At 36.7% G+C, this 15,515-nt stretch overlaps 3 protein-coding genes across 5 annotated transcripts; 1 reads left to right on the forward strand and 2 right to left on the reverse strand.

Moving 5' to 3' along the window:
• Positions 1-913: 913 nt before the first annotated feature.
• Positions 914-4,561, reverse strand: LOC120277336 (protein RTF1 homolog). 2 transcript variants are annotated; one of them, XM_039284134.1, is made up of 3 exons: positions 4,472-4,561; positions 1,337-3,398; positions 914-1,123 (listed from the first exon to the last, which is right to left on the reverse strand). In XM_039284134.1, exon 2 carries the CDS (start codon positions 3,371-3,373, stop codon positions 1,379-1,381), a length of 1,995 nt encoding a protein of 664 aa, XP_039140068.1. In that variant the 5' UTR covers positions 3,374-3,398; positions 4,472-4,561; the 3' UTR covers positions 914-1,123; positions 1,337-1,378. The 2 variants fall into 2 exon arrangements, with proteins under 2 accessions (XP_039140068.1, XP_039140069.1); XM_039284135.1 differs by having other exon boundaries at positions 1,337-3,403; positions 4,472-4,555.
• Positions 4,562-5,286: 725 nt separating this feature from the next.
• LOC120277341 (glyoxysomal processing protease, glyoxysomal) lies at positions 5,287-10,991 on the forward strand. 2 transcript variants are annotated; one of them, XM_039284144.1, is made up of 14 exons: positions 5,287-5,439; positions 5,533-5,588; positions 5,675-5,855; positions 5,937-5,987; positions 6,192-6,257; positions 6,769-6,909; positions 8,200-8,331; positions 8,485-8,588; positions 8,681-8,766; positions 9,030-9,124; positions 9,204-9,870; positions 9,991-10,192; positions 10,361-10,449; positions 10,547-10,991. In XM_039284144.1, the coding sequence occupies exons 1-14, from the start codon at positions 5,338-5,340 to the stop codon at positions 10,783-10,785; spliced, it is 2,211 nt and encodes a 736-aa protein (XP_039140078.1). In that variant the 5' UTR covers positions 5,287-5,337; the 3' UTR covers positions 10,786-10,991. The 2 variants fall into 2 exon arrangements, with proteins under 2 accessions (XP_039140078.1, XP_039140079.1); XM_039284145.1 differs by having other exon boundaries at positions 5,533-5,579.
• Positions 10,992-11,119: 128 nt separating this feature from the next.
• LOC120277343 (ribosomal protein L11 methyltransferase) lies at positions 11,120-14,413 on the reverse strand. Its single transcript, XM_039284146.1, has 7 exons — positions 14,038-14,413; positions 13,837-13,920; positions 12,955-13,095; positions 12,632-12,697; positions 11,969-12,136; positions 11,475-11,795; positions 11,120-11,253 (listed from the first exon to the last, which is right to left on the reverse strand). The coding sequence occupies exons 1-7, from the start codon at positions 14,407-14,409 to the stop codon at positions 11,140-11,142; spliced, it is 1,266 nt and encodes a 421-aa protein (XP_039140080.1). The 5' UTR covers positions 14,410-14,413; the 3' UTR covers positions 11,120-11,139.
• Positions 14,414-15,515: the final 1,102 nt, after the last annotated feature.

Here is a 15,515-nt window from a genome sequence, read left to right on the forward strand (position 1 = left end):
GACTTAGCAATGTTTGACTCCAACCGAACCCAATTGACACGCAAATGTTTGTGGGTTTTAATCCAAAATGGCGTGGGAGAAGAACGTGGGCTACTGGGCTGGGATAGGGAAAGGAGTGGGCTCTCATCACCATCATAATTGATTTTAAATATAATTTATTGTATGTATATTATATTTTTAGACATTATTTATATAAAGTCTAATTAATTTATTTTATATAAAGTCCTTTTTATGTGTAGCGCATGAGATTTTTGCTTTTTTTATATATCATATTTATACATTTATATCATATTTAATAATATAAATTCCATAGTAACGGAAATATGAGAAAGTTTTTTGTTAATTTAAATATTAAGATGTATATATATATGTATATAAGAATAGTTATTTATCCCCTTTTTTTGGAAACATTATAAATTAATCAAATAAATTAGTGCTACTTTAAAAGAAATTATATTTAAGATTTATCTTTAAGATTTTCCACAGAAGATAATTACACTGTTATAAAAAATAAAAAGTTAAAATTAGAAATAGAAAAAAAGTATTTTTAGTCTTTTACACGAGAAACAATTGAAGAGAAAAATAATAATAAGATGAGTTAAATAGCTTTATATCAAATAGAAGAGAAAAAAAAAATCCAACACTTTAGTGTAAGATTTATTTAAATATATAAAACATCCCATAAAATCTGATACGAAATAGACTAAAATTGACAATTCCTCTGGCTTAGATCATTACTAAACTTATCTTAAATAAAGAAACAAATCATTTACTTTAACTGAAACTAAATTAGTATATATATATATATTATAAAAAAGGTTGTGTGCAAGGCCTAATAATATACAATTCCTGATTTTCCATCATCTTCTACACAGAGTATATCATTCTAAAGGCAGAGATTAACAACAAAACAAATCACAAGAGAATTTTTAAGCAAGAAGGCTACTGTTTCAGTTATATTCTTCAAGCTAGCACAGAAGAAACAGATATTAAAAGGAGAAACAGATAACCATATACCAACTTCTATAATTTGTATGAATTATACAGCCAGTCTGAGTCACAGTCAAAGATGAGGTGGATTCCAGAGGGCAGTCCTTGCCTTAAACTTGCCCAGTTGCTATCCCTACATGCAATCAAAGATTATTTATAAGGTGTTATTGAAGATGAATACATTCTTTTGATCTCACTAAGCAAAGTTTTTCAGAAATCATAGACAAGTGCATTGACAACAATCAGCAAATGCAGTATTACAAACATATTCTGAAGATTTCAGATAAGAACCAAAAGAAAACATATATATATATATATATATATATATATATAAGGAGAAACAAACCCATATTCATGGAATGTTAAGGTCAGCATCATAAGTTGAGATTTAGAGAAGACCCCTCCGCCGCTTGTAGTCACTGACGCTTAAGGTCAAGGGATGCCTCCTGCCATCATTGTCTGGAACCATAAATCCAACAGTTGCCTCAATCTTCTGTTTTCTGGCCAGGAAACCAAGTTGGACACCTTGAGGACCTCCAAACTTCTGTAGACTTGCAAGTGAGATTGGTAGTTCGAAGTTGTGCAGTGAGTTTGATTCTGTCCCCTGATCCACAGGCGCATTTGTGTCCACCAACTTACCTGCACCTGCAGCTGCTTCCAGAGCTGCCACTGTCGCCACCACCCCTGCCTCCACTCCATTGGATGATCCTGTTGTGATTTTCTCTTTAGAATCCATAGCAGCAGCAACACTGTTCACATCATTTGCAATCGCCTCCGCTTCGTCCCCAGTCCCTTCTGGTTTTGATATGTAATAGTTCCTTGACCTAGTCCACCTCCTCGAGAAGGGGTCATACCCTGCTTGTCCGGCTTTTAGACTGGTGTTGACAGGCTTCAGACCGGAAGCATTCTTGAAGTTCTCAGCTCTGTTCTTCCTGTTCATCTCTGCCAACCGCACCGCCTTGGCATCCTTCTGTTTTGACTGCTGAGATATGTCCTCGAGCTCCTTCAGTCTTGAACGGATCCTTTCCATCTCTGTCTCATCTTTCCGGCTTTGTGCAACCTCCATCTCTTTTCTCAACCGGTCCTTCTCGGCTGCAATATTGATTCGCCTAGATGAGGCCGATTTCTTCTCTTGCAGCATCTGCTTCACTGTGGCTGCAGAATACACATAAGTATTTACCTTTTGAATAGCTTTCCTCTTTGTCTCCACATCACCGCTGGTCGGCATCCTTCCACCCCCACGCTCAACTTCCTGGACCCATTCCTTGAACTCTTCCTCGAGCGGTGGCGAGTCAGATACCATAATCATCTGCCACCTGGCTGCAGAGGCCTCGTTACCCCAGACACAGTTGAGCCATTTACAGGTAGTCCAGTTCTCCAACTTGTATTGTCGGTCTGGGTCAGTTGCATCCACATTACGAACTGTACAGAGCCTATACCTGGGAATGCCAGACCGAGTTTTCCCGATGCCAATTCGGACAAAGCAGCCTACAATGACCTCTTCAAAAAAGGGCTCCATGCACCACTTCGCAAGCTTTGACCTTCGAATTGTTATTTCCTTGACGTCTTCAAACTTCAAGGGACCCACCCGTCCTGGTGATACATCATCCTCTAAGTTGTCCCTTTTATTGTCTCCAGGAGATACTTCTTCACCATCGCTCTTGCCTCCAGCTTCACTGTCACCAGAATCGCTGGGAGCTGGGACCGATCCAGTTTTAGGCTTGGCTGGTGAAGAAAGCTTTGCAGCGTTGCTGATGGAACTTGCTCTGATGGTAGAATCTCTCAACTTATGATAAGCTTCTGGATCTTGTTGTTTCATCCTCTTGGCACGCAATTCATTCAATGCATCACTCTTGGCAGCCATTTTATCAGCAGACCTGGCAGAAGAACGACCACGGGATAACACAGGGGGAGGAGTCTCCTGTCTAGCTTTCTTATCCATTTTTGAAGATGAAGCTCTCAAATGCTGCTTAAGCTTATAATCATCCACCCTCTCACTACGCTCCAATAATATCATCTCCCTATCAAGCTCAGACATCTTCCCAAGCTCATCCTTGTCCTCATCACCTTTGTAGAGGTCACTCCCAACAGAAGGCGCACTGTCAGAGTCATCACCGCTAAGCCTGTCATCGCCATTGCCATCACCATCACCCCAATTTTTTCTATTGTCTGGCTCAGGAGGGTCAAACCTTTTCTTAAGAGGGAAGTGTGATTGCTTCCTTTTCTGAAACTTATTATCAGAATTGCCATCATTGGAATCACTTCCATCAGAATATGAACCTTCCTGCCGCCATCTTGTTTGTGGACGAGAATTGTTCTTCCTCCCAGACGTGCTACCAGTTCTCCCTGCTGCTTGCAGCAGCAAGTTCTCCAAGTCTGCCATCGCCAAGGGCACTCTATAGCATGTTCTGCGCTTTTTGACCAATAACTTGGTGAATAAAAATCAAGCTCAACAAAGGCAAAAAACCCTTTTTTTTTTTGCATCAATAAAAGTTCAAACAAACTGTAACAACCCCAGAGGAATATATTAAAGTTATTAACTACCATAGGTTATAAAAGAAGTGCAAGAATAATGGCAATTAAATGAAAGACACTCCAAGTAAAATAACCATCATACTGATACTATCAGATATTAGCATAATACAAACAAAATCTCTGGTATTTTAGGAAGTTCAATGAATAGAGAAGAATCTATGAGAGAAACAACTATGCATGAATGTTACATATCCACAATAATCAAATCAATGTCACCAACAGAGGCTAGCAAAACTAGATTAGACATTGGTCAAGAAGACCTTACAAATACATACACAGAATAAATCATTTCATGTGGTAATAGTGATAATCACAGGCAATGTCAAATTCAATGAGCAAAAAAGAATCTAAATCACACAACAGTGATATTATCAGAGATTTTTTTTAAGTCGCATGACATCAAAAAGTCATCTAACAATCAGTTTACTTCCTAAACTTTCGCAGCTCCTACAACTAAATCAAGCCCACAAGGACCAGAACAAACCAATCTAATTAATGAAAAAAATCATATCATAGTAGAAAAACAAGCAATAGAAAACAACTTTGCCACTATGATCCCAATAACCCATTTCGGAATCTAAAAACATTAAAAAATAGGTCAAAGAATCAGTCACAAACGCACAAATCAAGCATCACTTACAATCATCTGTATCAGTATAGCTTAAAAACTTAATTTTTTACTCTCTTTTTTAGTTCAAGTAAAGCATCTCTTCTAATAATTCCTTCCTTACAATCAAAAACCAGACTTTTAAACAACTCCAATACTTCAAAAACCTAAACAAAATCAACTCACAAACCAAAGATCATAAAAACAAATCAGACTCAATTGCAAACTCTAAAAAGCACATCTGCGATTGCTTTCAATTCGAACAAGATGTAGATCGAATAGGAACTACAGATTAAAAATACAAAAAACAAAGCGAATCAAAAGAACAGATGATCTTACAATCGACAAAGGTTCGTGATCTCTCAATCGCTCGCTCTTTCTCTCTGTCTCGAGCTTCGATTCAAAGAACGGGGAAAAAAAGAGAGCCCTAGAAATTAGAGACAGAGACGTGTATTAATATAGCTTATGGGCCGTATGGTCTCAATGTGAATGCTTTCTAATGGACTGGGCTGACATTGGGCCTATTTATTAATAATAATTCTGAAATACTACAATACATGATATATTTTTATAATTATTCCGTCAGAGTTTTTTTTTTCTCTACCATGCTGATGATTTACAACAATATTTATATCACACAATTGACATAGAATTAATAGTTTAAATTATTTAAAATTTTTACTTGTTGTGATTATTTAGTTTATTGACATTTTATTTTACTAAAAAGACGGGTTTAAATCTAAGTCTGTGTAGAGTGAGGGTGCATGAGTTGTTAAACTTATGGTTGTGTTCCATGCATGTACTCTTCTGACACGTAATTTGTCCACATTAATTAAAAAAATGCTTTAAAATTTTAAATTTTAATATTAATTGAACGTAAGATTTTGAAATTTAATAAGACTACTCTATTTTATCATATTTTAATTTGCCATCTAAAATTTCATGAAAATATATTAGTCAATATTCTCGTTTGTATTTCATTAATTACTTGAAACTGGAGGCGTGTGCATATATATATATATATATATATATATAACAATAAAATAAAATAAATAACAAACCAAGCCAATGGGCCCAAGGCCGAACAAAGAGTCAGATCTAATGGGCCCAAGTTGAGCTGAGCTTATCCACGTACTTTTTGCATCAAAGTCCTCGTGCTTTGTTGTATCTTCGTTTCCAGCTCTTCTTCTTTCTCTCCAGGAACCATGGTTGCAGATGGTATTCCGGGAGAGAGGAAGACGATGGAGCCTGCGGAGATCGCCCAATTCGCTCGCAATCTCTCGGTCATGGTCCGCGTCCAAGGCCCTGTGAGCCCTTGCTCCTTCTCCTCTCCAATTTTAGTGATTTTTTGCTTGTTTTCAATCTATAAAACTTAGATTGTTCTTGTTGCTTCTTTTCAGGATCCCAAAGGGTTGAAGATGAGGCGCAGGGCCTTTCACCTTCACCAGTACGAATGGAAGCACCCTTGATTCACTTCTCGATTGGTAAAGCTTCGTCTTTTTGCCTGTTTTTGTTGGTGATTTTCTTTGATTGCTTGTTCAGGTCTGGAAGAACAACTCTTTCTGCTTCTGGGATTCTACTACCGCCGGGTTCACTGGATGAAACTCCTCCTATCATTGACCATGTCTGTGAGATTCACAAGCATGCTGGAGCAGTGATAGTCACTTGTGCTTCAGTTATTGAGCCTTTTCTGATAACTGAGCAGAGGAATGATCCTCGCCAGGTTCGGTTGGAGATGGTTGCTCTGTCTGTATTTGATCATGCAGCACTGAGGGTGATAATGTTTTTTGTGTTTGTTTTTCAGCTGTTCTCGCCCAAATTGATTCATGATGCTCACATTGATGTTCTTTTTGAGGTATATGCTCCATTTAGTCTCCAGGATTATAGGATGAACTGACTGTGTATGTGTTTGGATAAAGAAAACATAATATGTTAGTAGCTTCAATGAAACTAGTTTCATTATTTTCTCTACTTGATCTTATATACACTTTCAATCCAAATTCTACCTGTTGTTTTCTGGGCCAGTGAAAGATACTTGATTCTGCACACTGGTTTTCAGGGAGGTGAGAAAGGCGGAGATGGAGTTGCTGGTCCTTGTTGGGTTCCAGTGAAGTTATTGGCAGTGGTAAGCTTGTGCCACTTACTTTTTCAATGATCTAATGACTCTTTAAGTGTTAAACGCTTCTTCCTTTATTTTATGATTTTCTCTAGTGATTAAGTGTAATTTGATTTGTAACTGTTATACAGAACTGGTTCCTTCTGCTGATATCTGTTTATTGCATACTGGTGTCATTGTGTGTTAGAATTAGCCCTTTCTACACTGATTGGCTGTTGTTATTCTTTGGGAAAATCCAGCATGTGCTAGCAGTAATAAATTGGTTGCTAGATTTTTATGCCCGTTGCCATCCATATTAAAGGTAACAATTCTAGTGATAATGTGAACTTAGAGATGAGCGGTTGTCTGTCAATGGAAATTGCTAGTGCTACCCTTGTTCTTTAAATGGTCTATCTCAGAACTTGATTACCACCTTTTTTTTCTCATCTCTGAACGAAAATGCTTTTAGATTTCATAGCCTTCTTTGTTTTGTACTTCTTGTTGCATGCTTTTCATCAATTTTGTCTATGAATCTGCTTAGGTTGATGTTCCAGCATCTTCCGCTGCTCTTAGGTCATTAATTGGAGCTCAAAGTGGTTCACTTGGTAATCCTTCATGGGAGGTGGGCTGGTCCTTGGCTCCTGTAATAGATGACCTCAATTCTGAGGCTTCTAAAAGACAGGTATTTCCTTCTGACTTTTTCTAAACTGCTGCCTGTTAGATTTTTTAATGATATTGAAACGGTTTTTGCACTTCACTTTTTATGCGATTATCCATGTCATGATGCATGCTGATAGGTGATCTGTGATATTATTCTTTTCTTAGAGTTTATGAATTAGGTACCGTAAAGAGTTAGGAGCTTCAGGGCAAAAATGAGTTTAAACCTGTAAAAATGGTTTGCAAGTATTAGTGTAACTAAAAGTCCCACATTGATTAAGTTATAAAGGATTGATATGAACATGTAAGCTTAGATTTCTCATTCTATAAGCTTAAGCTTTTGGATTGAATAAAGCCGAGTCTTATGTTTTGTTTGCATCTAATATAGTTAATTGGTTTGTTTGTAATGTCTTGTATAATATTTTCAGTTTGCATCTAATAGCAAAAATAGTACATACCGAAGCTCAATTACTAGATGAGTTATTGTCTTTTCTTCATGATTTTTATCTTTTTTTTATAATTAGCATTCTGAGGATTGGCCTTTGTGTGTAGTAATGTTGCTGATTGACAATTGGGTGTGTTAGAAACCTTTCTCTCTGCTTTCAGGAGTTAGATTCTTACAATTTTCCTTGTGCAAACATTGCACTAACAGAAACCCTTGTGCACCATTTTCTCTTCTTTTAATGAAAGAAGTAGCTACTAACTGTTAACAAATATGACATGTACTATCAGAGTTAGATTTGCTTAGGAGCTCCAAAAGAAGATTGTGTATAATTATCAACGGGATATCCTGTGAGCTTATAGTTCTCTAATTCCTAAACAAACCATGTTAGGAGTGTGCTGCCAAAAGAAAAAAAACTAAGTTATAGTTGTTAGAATAAGCATACCATGTGTCATTTAAAATTTTTGTAGTGACCTGCAATTCTATTGAAGCCTTCTATGGTGTCAATCACTTTCCATTTTCTGCCTTTCATATTGAACTTCTTTCTTGGTTGTAATTTTTGTATAGGGAATTTAAAGTAGAGTATAATGGCAGTAAAACAATGGCTATGGACCTTTAGAGGCATACTTTCCGACGGGTATTAATGAATTAATTATTCAGCTCTTTATATAACTCTGAGAATTCATTGATTTGGTTAACAACTTATAAAATTAAAGATAGAGAAAGCTGACTTATTTTCTCCCAAAAAAAAAAAACCTGGAATGCTGCCAATTAGGGTGGATGGACAATATTCTCTTTTATGCAGAATGAAGAAACAAAGTGGTTATATTTTTTGGGCTACAATTGAAAGTGTTGGCAATTTATCTTTGTCAGGTGGGAAATGATATTGGCTTTACCTTTGAGTCCCGCAGGAACTTTGCATCTGAAGATTCGAGTAATTCCACTCATATGGCGCAACCAGCCATGCGTATTGCTTTCCTTGGAGTTTCAAGTTTAGATGTTAAGGTAGAATACTTCACCATCTACTTTATGTTTATTTAAAACTAGTGTTTCTCAACATAGGGAGCAGTATAGCATTGCTGAAATTTATCCTTGCTTACACAATGTTAAGATGTTTACTTTCATTGGCCTGAGACATGTATTTTTCTGGTTTTCAAGGTTATGCTAAATGTAGAAGTATCACAACCTCAAAAGAATGGAGATCTTCTTCTAGTAATTGGTTCTCCTTTTGGAATCCTGTCACCTTTTCATTTTTTTAACAGGTATTAGTCTGATACACCTCCTAATTCTCTTTATATTATGTAATTTGATTGAATTTGGAATCGTCCTATTTATGATTTTCTTCTCAAACCAGTGTATCTGTGGGCGCTGTTGCAAACTGCTGCTCTCAAGATTCTCATCATTGCTCCTTGATGATGGCTGATGTCCGATGCCTTCCTGGTACTAGAAATTATATGCTCTTTCCAACTGCCTTTATGCCTTGCATCTTGTGAAATTCATCTCATTTGTGGTTCCAAACTTCGCTCATCATAGAGGATAACATTCCATGCAACCTTCTGAAAATCTTTCTGTACTTCTTTCTCATAGACCTTCCCTGGCAGGGTTGCCCTTTGATGCTAGTTCCTCATTCTTGTTTTTATTTATATTTCAAGAAAAATCCATCATAACATGTTAATGTTTGGATTTGGTGTATGATACCATAGGGATGGAAGGCGGTCCTGTCTTTGACAAGCATGGCTGTCTTACTGGAATCTTGATGAGGCCTTTAAAACAAAAGGGTGGAAATGCCGAAATCCAGGTTAGCAAGCAATAGTATAACTATCTTATTGTGCCCTTTGGCTATTCTACAGTACTCACTTTAGAGTTTGAACTGATAGCTTGTTGTCACGTGGGATGCCATTGCAACTGTATGGGGTGAAAGACCACATAAGGAATTTCAGAGGCCCAATAGAAATCTAATATACAAGGACATGGGTAGTGTATCTAGCAGTCCTGGATCTCCTTCAATGTCTCAGTTGTCACTGGAGAAGGCATTGCCATCCATTGTTCTGGTGACAGTGGATGGTGGAGCTTGGGCGTCTGGGGTGCTACTCAATGATCAAGGCCTCATACTTACAAATGCTCATCTCTTGGAACCTTGGAGGTTTGACAAAACATCCCTACTAGGTCAGAACAAAACTACTACATCTTCCACAGAATGCAAAATAAATCCTTTCAAGCTAGAAGGAAATCACAGTCAATGGAGAAATATGCTTCCATCACAGTTAGAGAATTCAAATGCTATGGTGGATGATGAGCGGACCGCATCTTTATTAAATTTAAGCCGCAAAAGCTATAATATAGCAGTTAGATTAGATGATAAGAAGTGCCAAATCTGGAGTAGTGCGAGAGTGGTCTATGTTTCAAGGGGTCCTTTCGATGTTGCCTTGTTGCAACTTGAATCTCTTCCCTTTCAATTAAGGGCTATCACACCAGAGTTTGCACACCCAACTGCAGGCATAAATGTCCGTGTTATAGGGCATGGCCTTTTTGGGCCCCGATCAGGTGGTCATCATAGTATTTTTTACCCCATATGAAGGCTAGTTTAACTTTCTTTTCATTTCACCTTTCAAATTGTTTGTATCATTTTATAGTCTTGCTTATTAATTTTGCCTTTCAATGCAGTTCTTGGTCCATCTGTCTCCTCTGGAGTGCTAGCGAATGTTGTTCGATTACCTGCACCTCTCCACAAATCTAATTCAACCTCAGCGGAGAACAAGGAAAATCTCGTACCAGTGATGCTTCAAACAACAGCAGCTGTTCATCCAGGAGCAAGTGGTGGTGCAGTGGTGAACTCAGATGGACGTATGATTGGACTTGTAACGAGGTACATCAAGTAACAACCAAAATTTATATGTTTTTCTTAAATAATCATGAACCATAAGGCAAGCATCGTTATATTATGTAGCGATATATCAACAATTTAATGTGATGTTTCTATTCACATCACACACCATTCACTTTGGACCGTATTTGTGATTTCCTCTTTTCTCAGTAATGCAAAGCATGGTGGAGGAGCTATCATCCCAAATATGAATTTCAGCATATCTAGTGCAGCTCTTAAACCTATTTTTGAGTTTGCAGGTAATTAATCAATGTCCTTGCTCTTCTTGGTTTCTTTCGGAGGAAAAAAAAAAAAGTTTTGCTCAGGTTCAATTGATCCATGTTTATCTTCCTACAGAAAAGCAGGATATGTCGATTCTACATGTCCTGGACAAACCTAATGAACTGCTTACTGCAGTATGGGCATTGACACCTCCATCGACTACAAGGCAACAGCCATTCATAGACAACAAGGAAGGAAGAGGCTCTCAGTTTGCCAGATTTCTTTCTGAGAGACAAACCGACTTCGGCTCTCTCAAAATAGGAGACAATGTCATAGAGAAGCCTAGTGATTTATTTCGCCGGAGTAAGATGTGAATGGCGTCATGAGAGAACTTGTGACCAAATAAACGTTGTTTGGCGAAATCTTCGCTAAATCTTATGTAGGGTTTTAATTATAACACTCAACAATTTCTTGTGTAGAAGATGATTGCCATGCTTGGTGTTCGACATCAATTGTTGTATTATGACCACAGATTAGTTTTATAAGATTAAAATAGGTTACGCATTACTGAACTTTGAGATGAACTTGTTAGCTCTGGTCACTTTTTGATATTCTGATTGTTAAATTTGGAATATGACTTATAAGTGTTTTTGTCTTCATTTTGCCATTTGGAAACATTTGTTACAAAATCGTTTTGATTTTGGGATTACATTGTTGTACCTTTTGCATCATTTTTCCTTTGTTATCTCCTTTTTAATGCCATGGAGACAAGCCCAACCATCCATTTCAGAGACTGATATGTCATGTAAATACTCTGAATACCGTTCTTTCACTTGTTGCACCTGCATCAAGCAATGAAACCGAGATATACTCAAAGCCTGTCAATATTAATCGAGAACAGGTTATGACGGGAATAATGATTTCAAGAAGGCACTTACTATAAACAGCCTTATCTTGTATTGGTTATGATCCAGGATCGAGGCAAGTTAATCAGTAATAAACAATACGAAGGCGATAAATGACATGCATGCATGGCTATGATGAAGTAATGGTAAGGACATACCTGCTCGGATAAAATTCCTGAGAGGCCAATGACTGCTCCAGTCTTTCCAAATCCAAGAATATGGTCTGCTAATTCAACCAAAGGATTCAGAAGTATGTTTGCAATGACAATGTCAAACTTCCCTTTCTCATTACCAAACTCCAAGCTATAAGAGGCTTGATCATCACTGGTTGTTTCATCAGCTGGGAGGGAGTTGACATTGTTAGGAACCAAGTGAACAGACATTCTATTTGAGCTTATCTCATTTAAGGCCATATTTTGGAGTGCAGAGGTCACTGCTTGTGGGTCTATATCTATTCCAACAGACGATACTACACCCATCTGCAGGTAAAACCAAGTGAATGCAGTTAATTATCCCCAGACACTGTCGTATGCTCTTGGCAAAAACTAGGTTTACCAAGTAGATGCCTGACTCATCGATATGTTTGTACAGATAACATTAGTCTAATATTGATATCGAAATGCATTAACTTGACATGTAAAAAACATGAAACCTTCACGGCAGCAATTCCCAAAACTCCAGAGCCTGTGCCATAATCCAAGAAATATTCTCCTCCTTTTATTGAATGTTTTAAGAGCAACAAACACAACTTTGTTGTGGGATGTTCCCCTGTCCCAAACGACAATCCGGGATTAAGGATTATATTTGTTGCTTCTAACATCTGCAACATACAACATATATATTTCAGTAGAAGTTTCATTGTTGGAGCGCCAATATACAACGAATATACAGTATCTTGAACTTGATCACACTACAGCTTTTTCTGAGACTTGCTGCGCTATATCAAAAGGAAGCTACAATTCTCAAAGCACTTACAAGTCCAGAACCAGGTCATGTGCATAGCTTTACAAGCACCATTAGAACATGGGCACTAAAGTGAGCAAAAGAATTACCCAAAAGCATGACATAAGAAATAGAAGCTCTGTTGAAGGGCAAGTAATATGTGATATGGCACTAACATATTTTTTAAAGAGCTTCAATCGGAATTGTAGCATAAACCACAAAATAAAATTAAGCTGGAAGTTTACATCTATGAATTTTAAGCTCAGAAGAAAATATCATTGTAGAAGTAGAGATTGTCCTGTGCTAAGATCAAGCAAATAGTATGAAAAACCTTCAACAAGAAAAAAAAACACTAGGGTGAATCAAATCATACTGGGGGAGTTATCCAGCTAGGCACAATCCAGAGACCATCAGCCACCTCAATAGGTTGAAAATTTTCCTGTAATAGATATTACATGTATGAATGATTTTTCTTGGAAAGAAAAACATAATTAGCAGATCATGAGTATAGATAGAATATTTAAGATTCAGATATCAATAATGATCAGGCTTACAATAAAATTGGTTACCCATTTATAATCAAAAGGGAAAAAATAATCTTTACTTCAAAAATTAATAAAACTACAAATAAAAAAGGTTACATGTAACAAAGAACAAAGAAGAATTGGGAGAGATGAAACAAGATGGGATTCAAACCTGTATGCTTGTTGCCCAATCACACTGCTCGCCCTTTGTGACATCATAAATTGGCATATACTTTAAACCAACAGAATTCACTGCTTGCGAGATGCATGTATGAACATCTTGACCATCCATAAATATTGAAGTGATACATATCTAAGGACATCGTTAGAGCAGGGGAAATAAAAGGAAAATCAGAATGACCACAGAAAAATGGAATGAATCAACGAAACAGTATCAATCTGGTATTAGTTCCCTCTTTCTAAGGAAATACTAATGCAATACAAAAATTGCAAGTGAAAACAAAAGCACAAGAACTTCAAGAATTTCATATGATATAGCTCTCATTTGGTAGATCTCAGATAACATGGGGAAAAAAAAGAATCAGAGAAAACTCTCAGATATTTGATCTCCGAAGGCAGGCAAATATTTTGAAGTTAATCTAGTCTTTTTTCACTTGAAACTGTTTTTAGAATACAAAAATTAGACCTAGCAATCACAGTTAGTCTATGTCAAATATACCCTCACATAACAATCAAAATGAAGAGAATCTACAACCTCATTCTAAATAACTTGCAAAAGAAAAAGGTGCCGGATATTGACTATTCTTCTCTGCAAGAGTGCGAAGGTATTTAGTTAAGAACCTAACAAAGAGTTGAATGTAACCAAAAAAGCACACATTACAATCCAATTTGTCAGTAGAAACCTCAATTTACTATCCATAAAAATTCAAATTTAAGCAATTTACAGCCCATGCTATTGTTGCACGATTATGAACATCTTGCATACAGTACTTAAATTGCTATAAGTTCTTAAAAGAGTCTACTTATTGTCCCATTCTCTAAAATACCTTCCTTTATACTTAAACAACAAAAGAGAGTAAGAAACTAGCGTCACCTCATCAAGCTCATCATGACTGCTGAACTCGTCCACACTAGCAGAACACGCACCAAAGCACAGCAATGCTTCAGAGAGTACAACCTGAAAATCATCACTTGTTCATCAAAAGCTTCGTCTTTGGGCAAACAAAAAAAAATATTTCTTTCCACTCAAAACAAACAAAAATGAAGAAAAAATGAAAACATTGAGCAAGCTCACAGCATCGTCTTTGGGGCAATGGATAAGAACAGAAAGGTAGGACGAGGATGGGGCACCATCGCCGGTTTCCATTGTAGCTATCGCTGGAAAGCATAAGCCTCTCTTGTGAATCGCTAGCCGAAATGAGAGTGGAGAATAGAGACTGAAGCTAGTTCCATTGCATCCAGCTGTTGGTATGGGATGTGGGGAGAGAGGCGAGGGTCGGTTGCCGAGGCTACTGGTGGCGGGAGCGAGAGCTTCTCCGGCGAGGATCAGCAAGGGGAATCGCCGGAGAAGATGGACGTGAAGCCGCGAAAACATCGTGGAGCCGTTTAGTCCTTCATCCAGTTCGCCCGCAAACGAGAGTGATGCTGTGCTTTGAGATTCACGCATTTCGTCTCACAATCGCAAAGCAAAATTAGTGATGGAGCGTTCGTCTTTTCTGGAATAAATATATATTTTTTTAAATTTTTTAATTTACTTTTCCAATAAGATAACAAAGTTCACATCGGTCTCTATTAAAAAAAATAATAGAGAAAGTTCAGAGTTTAATACTTTAATTAACGAAGCGGGTAGTGGCAAACTTAAATAAATTACAATATTTGGTGGTGATGATTGATACTCAGTTGTGATTTCATATTTATATTTTATATTTTGTATTGCAGGGTGAGAGTATATGGGTTTGATATTTAATTTTTGGTCTGTGTGCACACCTCTTAAACTAACACTATTTTATTGTAATTGTCAAAAAAAAATTATATTAATTTTTTCATATTATTAATTCAATTTAATCACGATATAATTAACTTTATAGTAGTTATATATTTTTATATATATATACAATTTTTTGAGTTATTCGTTTTGCTTTCAATGAAAGTTTCTTTTTAAAAAATAAAAAATAAATAACCAAACTATCTAAAAGATATTAAATAGTGCTAAGAGTCAATTAAAAAAAAAATGTAAAAGCAAATTGAAATATAACCAGATCCAAATGACAATTATGTATCTCTAACAAATTTATCAAGGTTGAAGCAATATTAAAAAAACACACACAAATGTGTTTCCAAATGATGGTGCTCATATAAAATCAGCTTATCATGATAACTTTATTAATTAGTCTCAAGATTCATGGAACAATTATACAATTATATAGGGGCCTGGCCTATCTCAATGTTGGAAGAGGTGCACATAAAATTGCATTTGATATTTTTAAAAAATCTTCCATTATGTTCCAATAAAGTAAGATATGACAATAATTAATACAGATTTTGATATTTTATTTTTCTAATTTTCTAAAATTTTTCTAAATTCCTATCACTAAGAAGCCCAATCACTTCATTGGGCTTGAAATGCAAAACTCGAGGTCCAGCCCAAATCCTCAATCACATTCCAGTTCAGCGGCCAGCTTCAGTGTAAAGCGAACTAGCCGTTAGCACTGGACTCTTTTCAAAAATTTCGACCGTTGGAATCGTATAACTTCTCCTCTTCATTCCCACGGA

Source organism: Dioscorea cayenensis, chromosome 15, assembly GCF_009730915.1.
Source record: "Dioscorea cayenensis subsp. rotundata cultivar TDr96_F1 chromosome 15, TDr96_F1_v2_PseudoChromosome.rev07_lg8_w22 25.fasta, whole genome shotgun sequence".
Classification (NCBI taxonomy): Eukaryota; Viridiplantae; Streptophyta; class Magnoliopsida; order Dioscoreales; family Dioscoreaceae; genus Dioscorea; species Dioscorea cayenensis.